The sequence below is a fragment of the Saimiri boliviensis genome, chromosome 1, assembly GCF_048565385.1.
Source record: "Saimiri boliviensis isolate mSaiBol1 chromosome 1, mSaiBol1.pri, whole genome shotgun sequence".
Classification (NCBI taxonomy): domain Eukaryota; kingdom Metazoa; phylum Chordata; class Mammalia; order Primates; family Cebidae; genus Saimiri; species Saimiri boliviensis.
Window position 1 is genome coordinate 160,188,274 of NC_133449.1, and position 22,442 is coordinate 160,210,715.

The 22,442-nt window shown below is 41.2% G+C and overlaps 1 protein-coding gene and 1 pseudogene across 2 annotated transcripts in view; one reads left to right on the plus strand and one right to left on the minus strand.

Moving 5' to 3' along the window:
* The window catches only part of HMGXB3 (HMG-box containing 3), a 54,956-nt gene that overhangs the window by 13,290 nt on the left and 19,224 nt on the right, over positions 1-22,442 (minus strand). Inside the window, exons 6-13 of one of the 2 annotated variants that reach the window (XM_003934010.4) lie at positions 20,890-21,021; positions 14,960-15,378; positions 13,089-13,264; positions 12,853-12,950; positions 9,079-9,177; positions 6,820-6,969; positions 2,531-2,832; positions 1,911-2,038 (exon numbers count right to left, since the gene is read on the minus strand). In XM_003934010.4, coding sequence (XP_003934059.1) covers positions 1,911-2,038; positions 2,531-2,832; positions 6,820-6,969; positions 9,079-9,177; positions 12,853-12,950; positions 13,089-13,264; positions 14,960-15,378; positions 20,890-21,021 — 1,504 coding nt within the window. The remainder of the gene's footprint in view (positions 1-1,910; positions 2,039-2,530; positions 2,833-6,819; positions 6,970-9,078; positions 9,178-12,852; positions 12,951-13,088; positions 13,265-14,959; positions 15,379-20,889; positions 21,022-22,442) is intronic. The other variant, XM_010344537.3, reaches the window with a different exon arrangement.
* Positions 10,465-10,561, plus strand: LOC120365924 (small nucleolar RNA U13; annotated as a pseudogene).

Consider the following 22,442-nt stretch of genomic DNA (forward strand, 5'->3'; position numbering starts at 1 on the left):
TGAACTTAAAAAAATTATAATACTCATCTACAAAGTCAACAAACTTGATTGTATTTCTATACTGGCAATGAATAGCTGGAAATTGAATCATGCCACTTAGCACTGAAAAAAAAAATACTTAAGTCTAACAAAATATGTGCAGCACCTATATGCTGGGAACTAAAAAAAAAAAACTGATTATTAAAATGGAGAGAAAGACTATGGACTGGAAGATTCAACATTTTTAGGCATGTCAAAATTTCCCAAATTGATGTGTACAGATTGAACACAATCCAATTAGAATTCAAGCAGGACTTTGTAGATATTGACAAGCTGACTCTACAATTTATGTGGAGACACACCTATTAGAATGGCTGAAAAACAAAAACAGATAATGCTGAGTGTTGGGCATGTAGAGCAAACTAATTTTTACTCATTGTTGAAAGGAATGCAAAACGGTAAAGACACTTTGGTAATGCAGTTTTCTTATAAAATTAAACACACACTTACCATATGACCCAGCAATCTGACTCCTAGGTATTTACCCAAGAGAAATGAAAGGTTCACACAAAAGCCAGTACACAAATATTTGTAGCAGCTCTATTTGTGACTGCCAAACACCGGCAGTGAACCAAATATCCTCCCATGGGGAAAAGATAAACAACCTATGGTACATCCACACAACAGAAAACTACTCCACAATAAAAAGAAACAAACCACTGACAAACACAACATGGATGACTCTCAAAGGATTGATTAGCTTACTAAAAGAAGCCAGACTCAAAAGGCTACATGCTGTAATTGTGTTTACACGACATTCTGGGAAAGCGAACACTATAGGGATAAAGATGAGATCAAACAGTTAAAAGAGGTTGGGGAGACAGGTGGGTTTAAATACAAAGAACAGTACAAGAGAATGTTTTGGGTGATAGATCCGTTCTATATATTGATTGTGAAGGCAGCTACACAATTGAGTGCAAATGTGAAAACTTACGGAACCGAAAGCAACACACTTCACTGTATGTAAATTTTAAAATACATTTTGATTAAATAAATAATCTGAGTACTGGCCTAGATAGACTACAGGGTATCAGGCACTCTCATTAACTGTTGGCGAGAGCATAAAATGGTACAAACTCAATCTAATGATATAAGACATTAAAAACACAAAGCACCATTAAGTTCTAAGACAAAGAGAATACATCACAAATATGCTCTCATCTTTAGCATTCAATTCTACAAACACCACTTAGGATTCAGTCTTACAATGGTTGGTACATGGTGAGTGTTACCTAAATGCCTGATGTTGACGAGTAATAGGGGAGGAAAGGGTAAATGTACAGCAATTCCACTTCTGAGTATTTGTCCAAAAGACAAATTAGGGCTGTACACAAAGACTGAATCATAAAAATATAAAATGGGCACCATACATTCCTTTAAAAATAGCCATGTACTTCTCTACTTGCTGGCACAGGAAGATCCCCACAATGTACCCCTAAATTTAAAAAGCACATTCCAAAACATCTAGCACAACTGTGCTTTTCTTCAAAGAAAGACTATAAATCCTACAATTTCTTATATTCTGCACAGAGGAATAAACATTTCTGGAAGATTGAGCATATTGTTAAGTAAGTGTTTATCTCACGGCAATAGGAATACTCTTGACTTTTTGTTTGCTCTTTTTATTTGTCTGCATTTTCCAGCCTTTCCACAATGAAGATCTGTTATTTTCAAGATACCAGTTAAGCGCTTCAACACTTGAAAGGTAAATGTCATCTCCTGGGACTGACATCTTTAGGAAGAAGATTCCCTCTTCCTCAGAAACCCCATATGAGAAGGTCCAGTGCTCAAAGAGCCAGAGGTCTCATCCATGCAGGCAGTTCCCAAGCCTGCTATGGGATGCTCTGAGGGAAGAGAAGGTTGGCACCCACCTGTGTAGATGTCTATGAAGCTGTGCAGGGCCAGACAATGGGGGTTCAGACACATCTTCACCTGGGCAGTCACCGTCTGCAGACGGCTGGCTGTCAGCAGCCAGCATTCCTGGGGCCCGGCCAGGGAGCTAGTACCAGAAACATCACCAAAAACAACAACAACAACAACAACAACAACAAAAAAAAAAAACAGAAGGGAAAGAGACTTCTTTATGGAGTCCCAGGGCTCAGTGATCAATGGCAAATTCTCATTTGCTGGAGCTTAGGATTTCTAGGTAGGTATTTCCACTTTGTTGGAATCTGTGGAATCATCCCCACAATTAATCTAACTTTGAATTTATTACAAAATTTAACCAATCCCAATGAATTCCCAAACCTAAACATTGTGTGAGGCAGTCCAGATGTAAACTAAATCCTAAGCTGGTGATAACTTTCAGGCATTTCAACAGAAATGATAATTACCAATCATTACTTTACTTTTAGCAAGCAGAAAGGTAAAGAAGCCTAAAAACAACAGAGAGTAACATCTTCACTGTGATAGCTTTCAAGTTTTCTGAAGAAAAGAGCAATATGAGCCAAGTGGGATGGGGCAGCTAGGGGCAGAGTTAAGGGGTGCTTACTTTTGTCCCCCTTTGAATAATGGGCTGCTACAGAGAAGGCACTGCGTGGACGGAGACTCATAATAATTCGACCAAGAGGTTTGCTCGATGGTGACTGTCTCCTCACTCACGTTGGACAAGATAAGTCGAGAGCTGTTGAGTTCATGAATCAAGGCGAAGACCTCAGCCAGCTCTGACTCATTCTCAGGAATCTGCAGAACTTTGCGCAGCAGCTGCAGTGTGGACTGGCGCTGGATCTCCCTCTGGGCTGTGCTCAGGGGCTCTGTGGCATTCAGTACATCTGGGAGTGGTGAGCTCACCTCCTGGGAAGAGAGTGGATTGATCACCAAGCGCTCAGGGCAGAAAGAGCCAGCTTTAGGCTAAAATAATAAAAGTCTGGGAGCAGCAGACAGATGGGGCCCATGACTGACAGGTGGGAAACCTAAGTTCCTAACCAGCTCAGCTAATAACTCACCATGTGACTAAAGGCTGGTTATTTTTCTCTGTGGCGCTCAGTTTCTCTACAGGTTGAGTACCCCCATGCAAAATCCTCTCAAATCCTAAACGTTTTGACCACATTCAATTGATACACTCATTAAAGCATCTCAGATTGCAAATTTCTGGATTAGGGATGCTTAGGGAGTATGCATTCTGCAAATACTGTAAATTATGAAATAATCCAAAATTCTTAACACTTCTGGTAAAAAGCACTTCAGGTAAGGGATATTCAACCTGTCTCAGTAAACAACAGGATTATACACAACTCCTGGTAATGAATTCAACACCTAGCTCTCATTGATCAGGTATGGGGTTTGGAGGATAACAGACCCAGGTTTCAGTTCTGGATATGCCACTTAACAGCTGTGTATGTGGGACCCAAGGCAATTTACTTAATCTTTCTGAGTCTCAACTTCCTCATCTGTGAAATGGAGCATAAAAATAGCATTAATCTCCTAAACCTAGAGCTATTATACAGATTAAGTAAGATTTTTTGTGTGTCTTTTTTTTCTTTTACTGACCTCCAGAGCTGAGCTGGAGTGTTTTAAAGTAAGATATTTCAAGTAAAGCACTTAGCACAATGCCTATGGTGCAATGAAGGTTCTATGAATGATAGTTTTGATATATAAACAGGTATCTGCACTGCTTAAAATTATCTGTCTTTAATTATCAGTGGCTTCTGGGTACAAGGTAATTTTAGATACCAGTCAGAGGCTTCCAGGAACAATGTTTTGAAATATTCATTAAAAACAGTTCGTTCTAAGTGGGTCTCTCTTCAGTGGAGGCTCTTCCCTGATCCTTTTTGCCAAGCCAGCATGAATCACTCCCCTCTTTGTGTTCCCCGAGTGCACCTCTTGACTGTAGAATTAATCATCTGACACCTGCTAAACCATTGCCCTCCTCCCTTCAGTAAGGATAGGATTCTGCTTATTTACTGATTCCCAAAAAGCATGATGCCTGAGACACGCACAAGATACTGATTCATATCTGATAGACATATTATACATGGCTCTGTAGAAGTTAAATGCTTAATGCTACAGTTTGGATGCTTATCCTCTCAAAATCTCATGCTGAAATGTGATCCCCAACGTTGGCAGCAGGTCCTAAAGGTAGGTATCTGGGTCATGGGTGCAGATCCGTCATGAGTAGATTAACGTGGGGTGGGGCAAGGGAGGTGATGAATGTGTTCTGCTTCCTTTTTCTCCACATGATCTCTAAGCCTGCCAGCTCCCCTCGCCTTCCACCATGAGTGGGAGCCGTCTGAGGCCCTCACCAGGACCTCAGCTGAAGAAAAAGACGTTGGTTTTATGCTTCTTGTACAGACTGCCAAATTATGAGCCACATAAACTTTTATTAATTGACTAGCCTCAGGTATTCTTTTATAGCAACACAAAACAGACTAAGACACTTAATAACAAGGAGCTTTTTATTAATGCTGCATACCCATGACAACTTTTGTAATAGTTTGGTTATCTTTCTTTTCCACTAGACTGTAAGGTCAAGGGAAAGGGCATATCCTATTCATCTGTGAAAGACTGGCCCATAGGAGGCATTCAATATATGCTGAGAATGAATGAATTAATGGCTGCAGAAGAGCTGACTAACACTAGAATGAGCTGCCCTGAGAGGCTGTGTGTTCTCAGTCACAACGATGAAACCATAACTGGAAGACCACTTGGCAGTAATACTGTCCTGTGGTTCTAGGCAGAGATGAAGGATAGAGAAGACCGTTACCATTCCAGCTCAGAGATGTGGTCTTAATGACAATAGCTGAAGACAAAAAGCATAAAAAATATTTGGTCACCAGGGGGCTCCAAATGACAACACACAAGAAGGTCCCTGTGGTTCTGACCAGCAAAAACTTTAGGAGACTGGAAAGTGATGGAAAGTCTGCAGATGAGGGTCCTAGGGGTGGGCAGCTCTCGGTTAACCAAATACCGAGGGATATAAGTTTTAGAGTGGGATTTGAAATTGGCAAGAGGTCCCCAGATAATTTCCCATGTCACCTGAAAAGTTACTTCATCCTAGATCGAGAGTAAACGTCCACCTCAGCTGCAAACCACACAAGTAGCTAAAATGAACTGGAAGGAGAAAGGAATGCTCAGAACTTCTACCTACACAGAAACTCAATTCCATCCCCTAATTACAGATATACACACTTTGTATATGCAGGTTCCAAGGTTAGGTGGTGTAGGAAACACACACATACCTGCCCTAGAAGAGACTGTGGTCTCATAGGGAGTTAAGAGAAGCAGTCAGTATGGGGTGTGATCAATGCTATGGCAAGAGGAGCACATCAAACCCACTGAAAATCCAGGAAGAAAGCTTACTTCCAGTTGTAGGCATCCAGTGGAGTCAGAGAATCTGATGGAAGCTACAGACCCATTTTGCATGCAATTTCAGGGATTTATAAACTCCTTGAAGCTCAATTCTCAGTCTTCTCTAAGGCTCCTGTCTCTGAGAGTAAAACGCCCACATCTAATGTACCTTGCCCACCTTATTTTACCAATGGAGAAACTAAAGTTCGGGAGAGGGAAGATTTTAACTCAGGTTCGCTCCTAGCCCCAGTGTTTTTTCCCCCAAGCCATCAGTGCCCACACATTTTGGTCCCACTTTCCTTTCTCACAAGGACAATCACCTCAGAACATCACCTCAAGCACAAAAACAGACCTGGAGACCAAAGTGAGATGCATCACCACAAAGGCCTCTCTCCATATACAAAGAAGCCTTTAAGCTTGAAGCAGTTCTCCCTATCTTCAAACCTTCATCCCGTAAGTTCCCCTCTTGAGTTCCATCACTTTCCTCTAGGCCTCTCCCTGGCTCAAGAACATTCAGTGGGACCCCACTGACTGAAGAACAAACTGACAAGACCTTCCATGACATGGTTCCAAGATGCTTTTCAGGTTTTATTTTCCTTCACGCCCTTTCTCCCACACCCCATTCCCTTATCACCTCCTCAAGCCAAATGGAACACTACTCATTTTCATTCCCGCTTACCCTTAAGTATGGCATACCTTCCCCTTCCATCCAAAATCTGCTTGTCTTTCAAGGTCTGGCCTTGATCTGCAGTGACCAGGCTCCGTCTCAGGTCCGGACCTGTTCTGTGTGCCACCCCCTCTTCCCCCAAAGCAGATCAGTAACATTTCTCTTCTTACTCTTGCTTTACTCATTCCACTTGCTGCCTCCAGTGCCATCATTTTCTGTTCACTTTAAAAAACTCATACGGAAATTGAGGACCTCTTAAAAATGCCCGTTTTTCCTGGTTATAGTAATAAAAAAATCCCTAAGGAGCCAAGTGGAATGTATTTTACCATCCAAGTAGCTTGGCCCAATTTCAGAGAGGAGGGTTGCCTAGACGGATAGAAATAAAGCTTTGATTAGCTAAAAGCTTTGCAAGGAACCTGAGAAAGCAGCAGTGGTCTCATCTACAAAGTCCTGGGGTTGGTATTCTCTATTTACCAAAACAGTAAATCGACTTACAGGTCTTGCATCAGGCCTCAGGGGTAAGAGAACAGAAGCCTTTCGTCCCTCTCCTTTGATTCCTACTTAAGGCCCATGCTAATATTCTCTGCAGTGAATGAACTCTTGGTTCTCAGAGATCAAGATACCTAGTCAACCCCTTCACCCTGGCAATGGGGACAAGGAGGCCCAGAGAAAAGAAGGCACTTGCTCAGGTTCAGAATCCACAACCTGGTTCCAGTTTGGAAGCTCTAACTACTACCATGTACTTGAAAAATCCTCCTATTTCTACTAAGACAGGTTCACTAACAGAGCCCAAAACAAGCCAGGGTGTGTTTGGGAAAGGAACTCACGATAGCCTTGGTGGTTTTCTCAGTCCGGTCTTTGGCAAGGTTAAAACCACAGCTGGGACAAATCCGAGGTTTGTGCCTGTTGGTGTAGACATAGCTACAAGATGGATTCTTGCACTTTCCCCGGCCTCTTGATGTAGCCAGGCCCAAATCCTAAAAAAGTAAGACCAATGTTTAATTCTACAAAAATTAAGTTAAACCTGGGCAGAGCCCAGACCAAAATGAGGAGCTGCCAGTACATCAGAGAAGAGAGTGGCAGCTGCAAACCAGATTTAGCCTAACTTCAAGAGCCTTAACCTTTTCTGCAGTTACCCTTTTACTTTGAACACAGGCTGTAAATTTTTGGCAAATTCAGTCCTTCCCTATCTGTGAAACAAGAGAGTTGACTCTCAATGGTCAGAAATGCAAACGTCCTTAGGGTCCAGGCAGTTGGTGGAGTAAAACAGGTCTGTTTAAAGAACGAGTGCTAGAGACTGGTGAACTAAAGAGTGCAAGCCCTGCCTAAAGACAAACCGTGACTTATGGACTACTAAAGCTCAAAGCTCCAGCATCTAAGCTCCTATGACAAGTTACTACCTAATCAGCAGAAAAGAGGGTCTACTCAGGGGTAGTTCTTCCTAGTGGTAAATCTAGTTGCCTCCTAAGGGAGTGGAGAGTGAAGGCATGGAGAAGGTAGTGATTACATTTAGGTCACAGGAAAAAGAAACCTGAGCACATCTCCAGGATAAAAGGCACATTCTCCTTAGAGATCAGGCCAGGCCAGAGGTTAACCCATCATACCGTGCTGTCTTGTTTGCTACTGAATCCCCAGCACAGAGCCTGGCACAGGGTATGTGCTCAATAAATATTTTTTGAATGGATGGATCAATGAATGACCCTATCTGAACCTGTCTGCCATTATGAGGCAAGAATTTTTAAAAATCTAGCTGTTCTCCCAAAATCTGTTCATCTTAATCAAATCAGCTAGAGAAACTGCCAAAAGATACTGGTTGGTTGATACTTTAAGCATCAAGAGAATTAGAGAATGCTGAGAGTGACAGATGCCCCAAAGGTATCTAAGCCAATGCAGCATTTTACACAGTAAAACTGAGGACCATAGCAGGAAAGGATCTTGCCCAGGGACATATGGCATGCTAGCAGCAGAGCCAGAACTCCTTTTGGATCAGGTCTTTTAACCATCTAGTATTTATTTTCCTGCTCTATGCTGCCTGCCCTTCAAAAGGGTGATCCCAATGTCACCTAGGCCTCTCAGCAGGGAAGGGATCCTCAGGGAGGTGGGTCCCAGGAGCAGACCCTAGCCCCAGCCCCCACAGACACACCACAATCTGAAAGCCATGTGTGTCTGTGTATATAGGAACCATGTACAGAGCCCGGAGAAGCCCCCCACATCCCCCCGGGAAAAAAAAGAAAACTAGACAGAAACTCATCTATATATTCTGTATCTGGAGTTCCGTTTTGAATATTAACTGTGTTATTTTTATACCCTTTTTAAGTCTTAACTCACCACTGATTTACCAAAAAAAAAAAAAAAAAAAATTGGGATGTTAATATGTGTTATATTAAAAATAAAGGAAAAATCCCTGTGGGAAACACTAAGCTAAACAAAATAAGTTGCTTTACTAAAGTATTTCTGAATCTTACTTTAAGATACTACCGATGGCCGGGTGCGGTGGCTCATGCCTATAATCTCAGCACTTTGGGAGGCCAAGGCGGGCAGATCACAAGGTCAGGAGTTTGAGACCAGCATGAAACCCGTCTCTACTAAAAATATAAAAATTAGCTGGGTGTGGTGGCAGGTGCCTATAATCTCAGCTACTCACGAGGCTGGTGCAGGAGAATCGTTTGGACCCAGGAGGAGGAGGTTGCAGTGGGCCGAGATCGCACCACTGCTCTAGCCTGGGCAATAGAGCAAGACTCCATCTCAAAAAAAAAGAGAAACCGTAACTGTGGAACACCCTTTCTAGGTTAGAAGGTTCCAAGACTGCTAAAATGTTAAATTTGGACTGGATTCTCATCTCCTGCAACTCTCAATAAAAATATACTAATCTCAGTTGTCCTATACTTTATAAATCTCACCTGGAAAGGAACCAAAACAATGCAGCAGATTTATCCAGTAGCTATCATTTACATCAGGGATGAGATTAACAATCTATATCCCTCCCCTAGGTACCACCACCCTCTCTCCCAGCCTCCTACTGACCTTCAGCCACAAAATCAAGACAACCTCCATGCCACCCCGCCACCACCTAGCTGCACACTTACCAATGTGACAGTGCAGCTGTACTTATATGGAGGAAACATATCGGGCTTGACCTCCACAACTTTAACCTGAGAAGTCCTGTTGGATGGGCCACTTGGTAGCTGTGGATCAGAATAAACTGTTTAGTGTTTTTGAACCTCAGCCAAACTCCTGAGGTTCTATGTCCTGAAACGACTTGAGGAAATGTTTTCCTGGGGAATTTATAGAGCTGTTCTCCAAATGAGCCCTCTGGACTGCCAGCTGGCGGTCAGCAGCCCACCAAAGCCTGAGTGTCATGTTCAAGTCCAGGGGTTGCCACATGCTTCTGTGCAGCTTCTAATACCATGTATTAGAAACATGAATCGGATTTACAACTACTACTTAGTTATAAAAGCACATAATGGCTTTTACACACACAAATACATGGTTGAATAATTTTGCATAGAAAAATGTCTGAAAGACTATTCACTAAAATGTCACAGGGTAAGAGGACGATTATGGTTGTTTCTCCCTCTTTACCACTATCTACAAAATTTTTTCTTTCTTTTTTTTTTTTTGTTTTGTTTGTTTTTGGTAGAGATGTGGGTCTCACTATGTTGCCAGGCTGGTCTTGAACTACTGGACTCAAGCAATCCTCCCCCCTTGGCCTCCCAAAGTGCTGGGATTACAGCCATGAGCCACCATGCCCAGCCTCAAATGTTTTATAAAGAATGTGCATTTTAATTATATAAAAAAAGAAAAAGCATACAAAATTAAAATTATTCTATAATAATGCATTTAAGTTGATTTTCAGAACATTTCATGTAACTGGTTTAAAACTAGCAAAAGAGCTTGTGGCTTTTAACAAATACCCAATGACACCAATCAAAAGGAAACTATTTACAGAGAAGACTGGGGTTTACCCAAGTAACAGAGTGTACATAAAGGGAATCTAGGGGCTGGAAATCTACAAAACTACTGATGCTAACCAGATACCTTCCTTCTACACCGCAAGATCACACAAACACCCAGAGCTGCCACCACATCTGTGTGGAAAACAAAACAGTTCTCAAAGTAAAAGCCAGTTGATATTCCTGTCAGGGCAAATGTAAAACTGTTAAAGGAAGTTAATGGACAAAGAACACATGACCAGGGATGGCAGACCCATTTTCCTATTCCAACTTGGTCCAGGACACAGTTTTCAAACTATAGGCCACAATCCAATGAGGGGTCATAACTTTAATTTAATGAGTTGAAACCAGCATTTGGCAAACAGGAATGAGAAATGACAAAGTGACTGCATATAGTAAGGGCACAGCTTCTTTAAACCTTTAGTATATTTGTCTAATGGGCAGTGATGTAAAAATATGCCTGTTACTGAGGGTCGTGATCGAAAGCTTGAAAAATGCTGACTTAGGAAATTTTGATAGATCCTTTCACAATCGTGACAATCTGGTATTCATGCACATGGGAGAGATGTGCCTCCCTCAAACCTCATTACAATGTCAGCACATTAACCATCTGACATGAAAAAAAAAACTTGATAACTATTCTAGCTACATATGGCCAAAACAAACAAACAAAACCCACTAATCCATGGAATTTGGAGACCCAGAAAATTCTTCATATCTGTATCATTAAATGAAGTGAAAGATATAAGCCACAAATTAGTGTATGGCCTAAGAGCCAAGTTTTTGACTTTTAAAAAATTGTATTAAAAAATAAACATACACAAATTCGGGGAAAGACCTGAAAGCACATCAGCTGGTCATTCTGGGTGGCAGGATCACGAGAGACTTTTCTTTCTCCTTTACCTGAATTTTCTGTATTTTCTTCAACCATGCATTCATTTTTAAAAGAATGCTAAAGAGACAGGACAACTAAATGTTAATATCTGATCCTAGACTGCATCTTAGACTGGAGAAAAATATGCTATATAATGGAACTGTCCTAAAATGGTAGGGGCTTTTAAAAAAATAATAAAATAAAAAGATGCTAGGTGAAGTGGCTAATGCCTACAATCCCAGTACTTTGGGAGGCCGAGGAGGGAGGATCGCTTAAGGCCAGGAGTTTGAGATCAGCCTGGGCAACATAGCAAGAGACCCTGTCTCTATAAAAAAAAAAAACTTAAAAATTAGCTTGGTATGGTGGTGCCTGCCTGTGTAAGCAGCTACTCAGGAGGCTGAGTTGGGAGGATTCCTTGAGCCCAGGAGTTCGAGGATGCTGTGAGCTGTGATTGCACCACTGCACTACAGCCTGGGCAACAAAGCAAGACCCTTGTTTCTAGGGGGGGAAAAAAAAAACATACATATATATATTATATATATATATATATATATATATAATTGGGTCTGTGGAAAGAAAAGAAATCTTGGGACCCCCAAATCACTAAGCTAAAGGGAAAAGTCAAGTTGGGAATTGCTTAGGGCCCACCTGCCTCCCATTAAATTCAAAGTCACCCCTCTGCTCACTGAGGTAAATGCGTACTGCCTCCTTTGTAAGCAGAAACTCAGAAGGATGCAACCATTTGTCTCTTAACTACCTATGGCCCAGAAGTCCTCTCCCTGCTTTGAGTCCTTCGCTTTTGCTTTGGGTTATCCTGCCTTTCCAGACTGAACCAATGTCCATCTTGTGTATGTTGACTCACGTCTCCCTAGAATATATACAAGCAAACTCGGCTCTGACCACCTTGAGCACATGTCGTCAGGAACTCCTGAGGCTGTGTCCCAGGTGCACGTCCTCAATTTTGGCAAAATAAACTTTCTAAATTAACTGAGACCATCTCAGATTTTCAGGGTTCACAGGTCAAACTGACACAATTTGGAATACAAATGCAAGAGTAAAGATATGCATCCATGTTTCAGTAAAAGAATATCCCTATTCTATTAGCTGGGCATGGTGGCACGTGCCTGTAATCCCAGCTACTCAGGAGGTTGAGGCAGGAGAATTGCCTGAACCCAGGAGGCGCAGGTTGCGGTGAGCCGAGATCGCGCCATTGCACTCCAGCCTGGGTAACAAGAGCAAAACTCCGTCTCAAAAAAAAAAAAAAAAAAAAATCCCTATTCTACGCCAGGTGTGATGGCTCACACCTGTAATCCCAGCACTCTGGGAGGCTGAAATGGGTGCATCACTTGAGGTCAGGAGTTCAAGGCCAGCCTGGTCAACATGGTGAAACCCTATCTCCCAACAATACAAAAGTTTGCTGAGCGTGGTGGTGCACTCCTATAATCCCAGCTACTCAGGAGAGGCTGAGCAGGAGAATCACCTGAACCCAGGAGGTGGAGGCTGCAGTGAGCCAAGATTGTGCCACTGCATTCCAGCCTGGGTGACAGAGTGAGACACTGCTACCAAAAAAAAAAAAAAAAACCACCGCAACAAAAAACCCAGAATATCCCTATTCTTATGAAATGCACAAACAAGCATGAAGGCATTACTTACCCTACAACGTGTATTTTACACAGATGCACGTGTATATACCCACATATGGTGGGGGGAACAAGCATGAACAAAACAGATAAAGCAAAATGGGCTACTAACAATAGATCACTATGGGTAAAAAGTATATAGGTGTTCTCTGTACTATTTTTATTTTTGTGACTTTTCTAAGTTACAAATTATTTCTAAGTAAAAGATTTAAAAACACGCATTCACTTTATAAAAAGAAATTATTTAAAAAATAGATAAATCATTCATGTTAATCTCCTCCCAGAGGTCTACCAATGTGTAAGAATTAGGATCTGCCTTTACCTATAGCTTTGATACATTAAATGGAAGCAGCCAGACCCCAAACAGCGCCCCCTCTGGAAAATGGGTCTTACCTTCACTTCACCAGGGCCAGATGGCTGTTGAACGGGCTGGCCCAGCTGCTTCAGTGTGCTTGGCTTCAGACCACAAGTCCTCACAGAGGGAGTCTTATCTGAGAGAACCAGGCGCCAAACTGGTGATTTAAGTGCATTCAGAGTCTCCCCAAGTCTCTCATGCCCGTTCTTAACCCCCACTCCTGTCCCTTACCCATCAGACAGCCCCTCCATCCCAGGTATGTGCCAGCCCTTACCACTCAGGGAAAAGGCCTGCCTGGCCCTGGGCAGTCCCATGCTGCTGCCTCGCCCCACATTGACTGGGGCTGGCAGAATTGCTCTCATTGGTCTTGCTGCAGCCAGTAATGAGGGCTTGCCCCGTGCTCTGCCTTTAAGCTCTGGAGCTCTGGGCCCAGGGGTAAGCAGGTCAACTCTGAAAAGAGTAAGAAGAGAAATCTGGAAATTCTGGACCACAGGGACGAAAACCAAAGTGCAACCTCTACATAGTGCTTTATTAGAGGATAGTATTGGGGTTAAACTATCAAGCTTTACACAGATTGAGTTCAAATTCAACCACTAAATAGCTGTGTGGCCCTGGGCAAATAATTTATTATTCTATTAACTTCAAGTTCCTAATATGTAAAATGGGACAGTAATTACCTATATGTTGTGGGATCACTGGGAAGATACAGACGTGTAAAACAATGTCTACAGCGTGTAATGCCAATCTCTGTTACAGCTGTAACATGTAATCTACCTCTAGTTAGAGCATAAACTCATGACAGCAGCTTGGAGACCCTAGAAAACAGAGTCCCCGTTGCAGCATCAATGTTGAGCACAGGGCTACACCACAGAAGGCTTCAACAAACATTTGCTAAAGTGATTTACGTGTTTCAAACAAAAGGTCTAAAGTGCACAGCTTCATCCTTTAAATATACAAAACCATCGTCAAAGTATATTGCTACATAATATTTTTTTAAAAAGCAAGATGTATTTGGAAGGCTGAAGCAGACAAATCACCTAAGCCCAGGAGTTCAAGAAAAGTCTGGGCAACATGAACCCCATTTCTACAAAAAAATACAAAAATTAGAGAGGTATGGTACTGCGTGCCTGTAGTCCCAGCTATTGGATGGCTTTAGCCAGGGAAGTCAAGGCTTTAGTGAGCTGTGTTCGTACCACTGCACTCCAGCCTGAATAACAAAGTGAGACCCTGTCTCAAAAAGATAAAAATAAACATAAACATAAATAAAAAGTGAGATGTAGAAGTATGTATGTTGTGCTATGATTTGTGTTTTAAAAAAAGTGGGAAATACCACACACACACATTGTATACTAGGTATACAGGTATTAAGTATACAAGGTATTTTTATTTTTCCTGGAAGAAACAGCCAAAGTTAAAAGTGGAATTGGCTGCTGGTGTCCTACTGCGGGCAAAATTGTTACCAGTTGAGAACCACTGATACAAATAAGGGTCTTCAGTTACTAGAACACAACTTCCTTAGGGAAGGGGTATACAGAGAATCCAACTAAACATTTAAGGAGTAAAAGGAGAGAAAAAGATAGTGACTTCCTCCAACTTGCAAGGTACTAGGTTGCGTGTTTTATAAACTTCAGTTTGTACAGTCAGCCTGTGATTTTCTAATATCCAATTCAAGATTTTTCAGACGAGAGGACTGAAGTCAAGAGACATGAAGTGACAATGCCTAAGGTCAAACAGAAGCCAGAAACAGTCAGAACCAGTACTGAGTCATCAGGCCAGAACTCTTTCTACAGGATATTTTAATAAAGCTTCTCTTTCCAAATCCAGTCTCCAAAACTGGTAACTCATAGTTTCAATACTACCCAGAGCCTGTATCAGCAAGACTGTAATAACAGCTTTAGGGAGACTAACAAGAAGAGATGTTTAAGTAATCTGACAGCAGTACATGGATAGCAGAGTCCAGGGGGAAGAAACAATCTTTACATATCTCTAGGCCTTGGTTTCTGCATCTATAAAACAGGAACCATGGCCTGGGCTCTGCTGCCTCTCACAGGCATGCTATACAGACATTGGATAAAACAAACATGGGGCATTTCCAAGGCTGCTATTTTAAATACAACTCTATAATATACAAACACATTGACTTACCCTGTAGGTTTTTTAGGAGCAGGGAGTGGACTAGAGGCAATTGTCCCCTCGGATGGTGTTGGTGCATCTGCTCCAGGACTGTCATTGTCAGCTGTCCCCAGAGTGACCTCAGGCTGCACACCACTTTTGATGACTGGTGTCTTAGTGACTGCTGCACCACAAATCCCAGGAGCGTCCTTAACCAAAACATGGGCATCGGAGATGATCACTTCCTCCCACTCACTCTCCTCACCTACTTCTCTGGGCGGAGCTACGTTCAGAAGCTGGCTTACAGCTTCTGAATTCTCCAGAGTCAGTTTGGAGGCATTTTCCTTAGAGGAATTTTGCTCAGTGGTGACAGGCTGCTGATTTCTTTTCACCACAGAGCCTTTGGAAGACACACCAGAAGCCAATTCCACTTTTACTTTGGCTGGCTTTTCCTAGAAAAATAAGAATACTTTGTATACGTAAGGCATTTCACAGTTGATGACATTCACAAACATTCTCTCATTTGATCATTTTAGTAACACATGGGCAACAGACAGGAAACCAAGGTCCATGAAAGGAAGAAGTTAACTTAAGGTCTCAAGTGTAAAAACTAGGCTGAATCTAAGTCTTCTGACTACAAGTTCCTTTCACTATGGTATTCAACGCTTTCCTTTGAATAAAGTTTTTCACCTTCTAATTAATTCATATTGAAAAGCCTCTCCGGGTTTCATCAACCAAATGTTAGTATTTTTTAGTTTCACATTTAGTTTGACAATATTCAAAGCCTTCTTCTCTGTGTCTAGAAAGAGGGTGACATATTGCCTCACAGGGCCTAGAAGTCCTAAGTTGTTCACCTTGGTGGTCCTTTTATGAGATTCAGTTAATCTCAATGTGGCCACAACCTCATGTGGACAGATTCAAAGTTTCCCATCTCCTTTGAAAAAAATTCTGTGTTTTGTCCCAGATTCTTTAAGGTGAGTCTTAAGAATGACTTACACATACGTCACATACTTTGCACTGTTTCAAATTAACTCATGCATTATTATGTGCTACAAATATTCAAACTCACTAAAAATAGCAGCTGCTATTTCAGCTAGACCTGGTTTAAAAAAGGCCTTGCTGTCTTAGCTTTTATCCAATTAATGCTGCAGTGGAAATAACATACACACTTTTAAAAAATGTTTTTAAATAGTGGTTGTCTCTGGAATAGGTTTCAGAAAGGCTTTTTGCCCATCATGTGTATCATGAAGGGCACTGTAAATTAAGAAACATAAAGGCGGGCTTCTACCTAGTTTAGCTCCACTCCTAATTAGTTATGTGGTCTAAGGCAAGCTCCAACTGAATCCTCATTTCTCCTTATGAAATAGCAGAGGGTTGGGCTCTCAGTGTTTGTCAACAGGAGCCAGACAGCATTTTGGGCGACCTAATTCTTTAGTGTATAGAACCTCCCTGCACATTACAGGAAGTTCAGTGTCTGCCAATGTCATTAAATTTCAATATGACTTATTTTCCTGTTGCTGACTACCCAAAAACCCCTCAACATTTACAAAGCCACCTGCACATTGCACTTCCCCTAGTTCAGAACCAGTAACAGCCAGGGATCGTGGCTCAGGCCTGTGATCCCAAGACTTTGGGAAACTGAGGCAAGAGGATCACCTGAGCCCAGGAGTTCAAGACCAGTTTAGGAAACATGGTAAGACCACAGCTCTACAAAAAAAAAAAAAAAAAAAAAATTAGCCAGGCATGCCGGCATGCAGCCTGTGTTCCTATGTTCCCATTTACTCGAGAAGCTGAGGTAGCAGGATTACTTGAGTCCAGGAAGCTGAGGCTGCAGCGAGCTACATTCATGCCTTGGTGACAGAGCAAGACCCTGTCCTGTTTGAAGACAAAAAAAAAAAAAAAAAAAAAAGAGCAAGTAACAGATGACCCCTAAGAGCTCTTCAGTAAAGCATTCTCAGGTTCTAACACATAGTAAGTTAACATGGAGAGTTAATTATAGAGTAAGTTAACATGGAGAAAAATTCTAAGTCAAGTGCACAGAGCTTATTTACTGCAGGAGAGGAAAAATCTTTGAGCAAACACTGCTTACTAAGTAGGCTATTTTAAACAAAAATCACTGCAGAAAGATTGGGTAATTTAAGCAATCTGAGCAAAACAACTCTACCTGGTGATCTCACATTTCATTAACTCAGCCTACTCATTTTAGATGTTACTTTCAAAATTTAAGGTAAACAAGGTAAACACAAGAGGCTGAGGGCTGAGAGAGACCTCGATCACTGCCATCAGAGAGTCTTAAGAATGAAGCCTTGAGCTAAACAGCCTTATATACTATCTTTTGTTTTATCCAACTTTTTGGGAACTATGCCACTTATTTCTTGGGCTAATTTTAGCCAGTATGAACTCTAGAACAATACAACAAAAGGTGAGTCATTTCCTGACTGGCACAAACACACTTGGAGCTTTTAGAAACAAATTACACTTGCTGCCTCAAAAATCAGAATTCAAGAAATCTTATTAATAGATCAGGGGTGTCCAATTTTGGCTTCCCTGGGCCACACTGGGCGAACTGTCTTGAGTCACACATAAAATACACTAACAATAGCTGATGAGCTTAAAAAAATAAAAATAATCACACCAAAAAAATCTCATGTTTTGCTCTTTGAGGAAGACACGGTTTTAGGTGGTACACAGCCGCGGTCCACCCGCTCCTGCTCCTGACCCTGACTCACCGCAGCTAGCTCTTGACGAGGAACAAGTGGGTCAGGAAGCCCGCTGCAGCCAAGGCTTTTAAAGACACTGGAAAAACACCCATGGAGCTGGAGGTGGCAATTCACCAAAGTCAAATTGCTCTAATGAGCTGAAACATAAAATCCCTGGAGAAGATGTGTGCTGACTTGATCAGAGGAGCAAAGGAAAAGAATCTCAGTGAAAGGACCAGTTTGAATGCCTACCAAGACTTTGAGAATCACTACAAGAAAAACTTGTGGCGAAGGTTCCTAAGACACGGGAATCTCCACATGAGAATCCACAAGCAACTAACTGACTTGCACAGTCCTTCTGAGATTGTTAAACAGATTACTTCCATCAGTATTGAACCAGGAGTTGAAGTTGAAGTCACCACTGCAGATGCTTAAGTCAACTATTTTAATACACTGATTACCAGTTGTTCTAAAACAAAAAATCTCAATGTTTTAAGATAGTTTATGAATTTGTGTTGGGCTGCATTCAAAGCCATTCTGGGCTGCGGGTTGTACAAGCTTGTCTTACATTCTGCAGCTAAACAGCATACCAATGCCCGAGAAATGTGGTTTAGTGGAAAAGGCAATGGGATAATTAGCTGTGTGAATTTAGTAAGTTGCTTTTTTAAAATCTGTTTTTCCTTAGCTGGAAACTCAAAAGAGCTGAAGTAGCTGATAATCAAAGTCAATTTTATCTCTAAAATTCTAAGTGCATTGACGGTAAAACGTTACCTATCTTCTCTCACTGTTTCTATTAGCTGTAGAAATCACGGTGTCTACTCTTTACATGGTAATTCTTGCAAAACACATTGGTAAATTTTGACTTAGCAAGTCAAGATGGCAGGAAGGTAGCTCAGAAAAAAAATTGTTTTCATGCCATGACCGTGATCTTAGTAAGAGAACCATGGTTCTAAAGTTTTTCAGGCTGGGCACTGTGGTTTACACATGTAATCCCAGCACTTTGGGAGGCCAAGGCAGGTGGATCACTTGAGGCCAGGAGATTGAGACCAGCCTGGCCAACATGGTGAAACCCCATTTCTACTAAAAATCAAAAAAAAAACCTAGCCAGGTATGGTGGCACATCCCTGTAATCCCAGCTACTCAAGAGGCTGAGGCATGAGAATCACATGAACCTGGGAGGTGGAGGTTGCAGTGAGCTGAGATCGTGCCACTATACTCCAGCCTGGGCAATAAGAGCAAGACTCCGTCTTTAAAAAATAAAGGTTATTTCAGTTAAAGCCAGTTTATAGTACCAGCTACTTGGGAAGCTGAGGCAAGAGGATCACTTGAGATCAAGAGGTCGAAATGGGCCTACGCAACACAGCAAGAGACTCTGCCTCAAAAAAAAAAAAAAAAAGTTATTTCGATCAAAGCGGAAAAAAACGACACGTACAAGAAATGAAAAAGAAAGTCACACATACAAGAAACGAAAAAGCCAAAGTAAAAATAGCCTGAAGGAGGGACAAACCAAAATGATCACTGATAGCCTTCCATGCACAAGCACAGGAAATACAGTCCTGTGAAAGACCTGCTTTGCATTAGTCAAGAAAGGCCAAGGAAAATTCTGACTACTATCCAGCTCAATCTTCCTACTGCAGCTATTCCCCATTTTGGGGGAATACATTAGGAATACACTGATGGCTTCACAGAGACACATCAAAGAAGATGGCACAAGAGCCTTGACCAAATCTCCTGTGAAACATTAGCACTAAGTCCTTCCTGACCCTAGAAGTGAAAACATAAAGAGCAATAGTAGGGCTAAAAATTAAATTAACATCTATCATGATGACAGCAGGACATTCACTGAGGATTTAATATGTACCAGAAACTGTGTCATTCAATCTATATGGATAATCTTACTTGACTCTGCTAACATCCCTAATGAAGTAGGTACTAACTTCGATTTACAGACAAGACAAAAACTTAAATCCAGGAACAGACACAGAATGTCTTGACCAAGATGACATAGTTAAAAACCTTGGGAAGCAGGGGTCTGAATTGAGTAGCTAACTCCAGAATTGCATTCTTAATTAATACCCTGTTCTGTCTCCTGGAATTGGTGCTAGCCTGAACTTGGTCAGAAGCCAAAACACTCATCCAGAGGACAAAAGTTACCACCCTAGTATTTCTCAAAGAGGTGTGAAAATTGACCCAGATTTAAGGTATGCTGCTATCCAAGGTTTTTCTACACTTAAGTTTGGACCATGCTGAGTTAAACATGATAATTACAAACCTAACGTAAGGAATTTTCACTAAAATAAGGCCTCTCTCTCCTTTTCTACCTACCCAAATTCTATTAATTCTTCAACACTCTCTTTCTTCTATAAAACCTTTCATCTGTCCCAGTCCTTATAAATGTCTCTCCTCTCTGAATTAGGTGAGAATTTACTGCCTATTCCATCCATTTTAGTCCTTAAAATGTATAGTTTCATATAACATATGTATGTTTTGCCTAGTTTGCACCAGGCACACACACAGGTGACAACATGTTAAACAGAACTTCAGAAGGGCACAACTGTGATGCTCATTTATTTATTGACTGTGGGTGATACCAAGGTCATTAAGGAACTCACAATGTGACATAAACAGAAACACTGTTAACTGTTGATGAGTGTCAAATAAAAGTGTTGAAGACATCTAGATTTAGATGGGGGGATGACAGAAATAAGTAAATAAACATGGCGTAGTAGTTCATGGAAATTATTAAACACATAATATTTTTGAAGAATATTTAAAGGTATGATATGTTAAATTTAAAAAAGCAAAGTATTATAGTATTAGAAGTATCCACGAAAAAAATTAAAAAAAAAAAAACAAAAAAAAAAAAACAAGAAAACAGTGGCTCACAGTGCTGTAATCCCAGCACTTTGGGAGGCCGATACAGGAGACTGAGGTCAGAGCAACAGAGCCAGACCCCATCTCTACCTGAAAAAAAAAAGAGAAAGGCAGAACGGAGAAAAAAAACAGATCTCGAACTTATTCACAGAAATAAAGACTGGAAAGAAATACACCAAAATGCTAATAACGGCTTTTCTTTGGATGGTATATGAGCTTGGATAACATTTTATTCTATTTTGCTTTTGTATTTTTTAAACAAACTATATACAATGTAAATCATTTACTTGTATAGTCAGAAAGTAAAAACAAATGTTAACTTTTTAAAAATCACCTCTTCCTAACAGAAAGCCTACTCTGTGAGGCTTCCAAAGCGCCAATGGACCTTACCTTTGGGATCCACTTCCCTCCTAGGAAGTTACCACAGGTAGGGCACTTAGGTGGCTTGTGCCTGGTGACATATGTAAAGGAGCAGCCTGGGCTGGTGCACGTCCCATGGCCCCGGCGGGTGTATGTAGTGGTCTGTAAATAAAGAGCATATCAGAATCAATAGAACAATCCAATCTCTCTCAGATGTTTATTACCACTATAACCACAGCAACACCAGGAGGTCACGAGCTTGTGGAAGGATAACCAATTGATAATTATACCATAAAAGGTCAGTGTCGGAAAGCTTCTACGATACAACAAATTCACTTTTTAGAAATGGAGAAACTAAGTTCAAACAGGGCAAGACAGCTGCCCAACGTTACACAGTTAGGTCCAGAAGAATGAAGAAAGTGATAGTTGCTATGCATTGAGCGAGGCACCACACAGTGCTGAACACTTTATCAGTATTTCATTTAATACTTGCAGCAATTGTATTAAGTATGTATTATTACTACTGAGGTTCAGAGTGGTTAAATGCTTTGCCTCAAATCATCAATCAAGGGCAGAGCTAGACCTAGAATCCAGATTTCTCGATTCTTGGCCCAACATTCCTTCTATGCACCCAGCTGTACCCTCTGGCTCTAAATACTTCAAAGAATTTGCTTCATCTTCCTTCTTCAGAGAACCAAGGACCTGGGATTCAGAATAAAAATAGATCCATGGTCACTGAAAAAATCAGGGCAAATCAGGAGTATAAGCCAGGCCCTACCCTTTGATACTCAATAGAATGTAGTTATTTGCATATAAATATCTATAGCCACTGGCTCTTACCATCTCCACTGATCTCCCTTTGGGCAAAATGTATTACAACGGTTTATTACATTTCAGCTACAAATAGAAACTACTCATTCATTAGTCATGTTCCACTTCTAGATTAAGGCTGGGAAAAAAAAAAAAACTGTCAGATTTGTTCTGTCACATAAGAACGTTTACTCAGCTATTAATCCCAGCTTCCCTAGCCCGGCCGAAAAACAAAAAGCTCCCTTGGGGAAACAACAAACTACCACTAGCTACCTCTGCAAGGAAGCCTAAAGACAAGGCAATTATGATAGCAGTCCTAAGTCAAGGATGAGTGTGAAGTGGTGTTGCACCGAAGAGACAAAGACCAGGCTTTGGACTGCAATTTGGCCACTAACACACTGAATGAACTGGTAGTAAGGCACCTTAACTCTTGGGCCCTGAGTTTCTTTCTCTGTAAAATCACCTGTTCTTCCTATTTTGTAGGCATGTCTTGCTGAGAAAGTGAGATAAGGAATGAGGAAACATTCACTTAGATTCTACAGACTTGTGAGAGACTATTAATACTGCAATAAAAAACATCTCTGATCCTTTCTCAGGTTGTGGCTGCTGCATAATTCTCATTCTGAACACCTCCAGAAAGCAGGATAAACATTTAAGATAGGTTAGTTTTATAAGTAAATTACCATGAACTTGGACATCCTCCTAACAGCAGGATAGAGAAATGGTTTTAGGAAAAAACTGCTAATGTCCAAGGATGATGTTTCAGTGCTAAG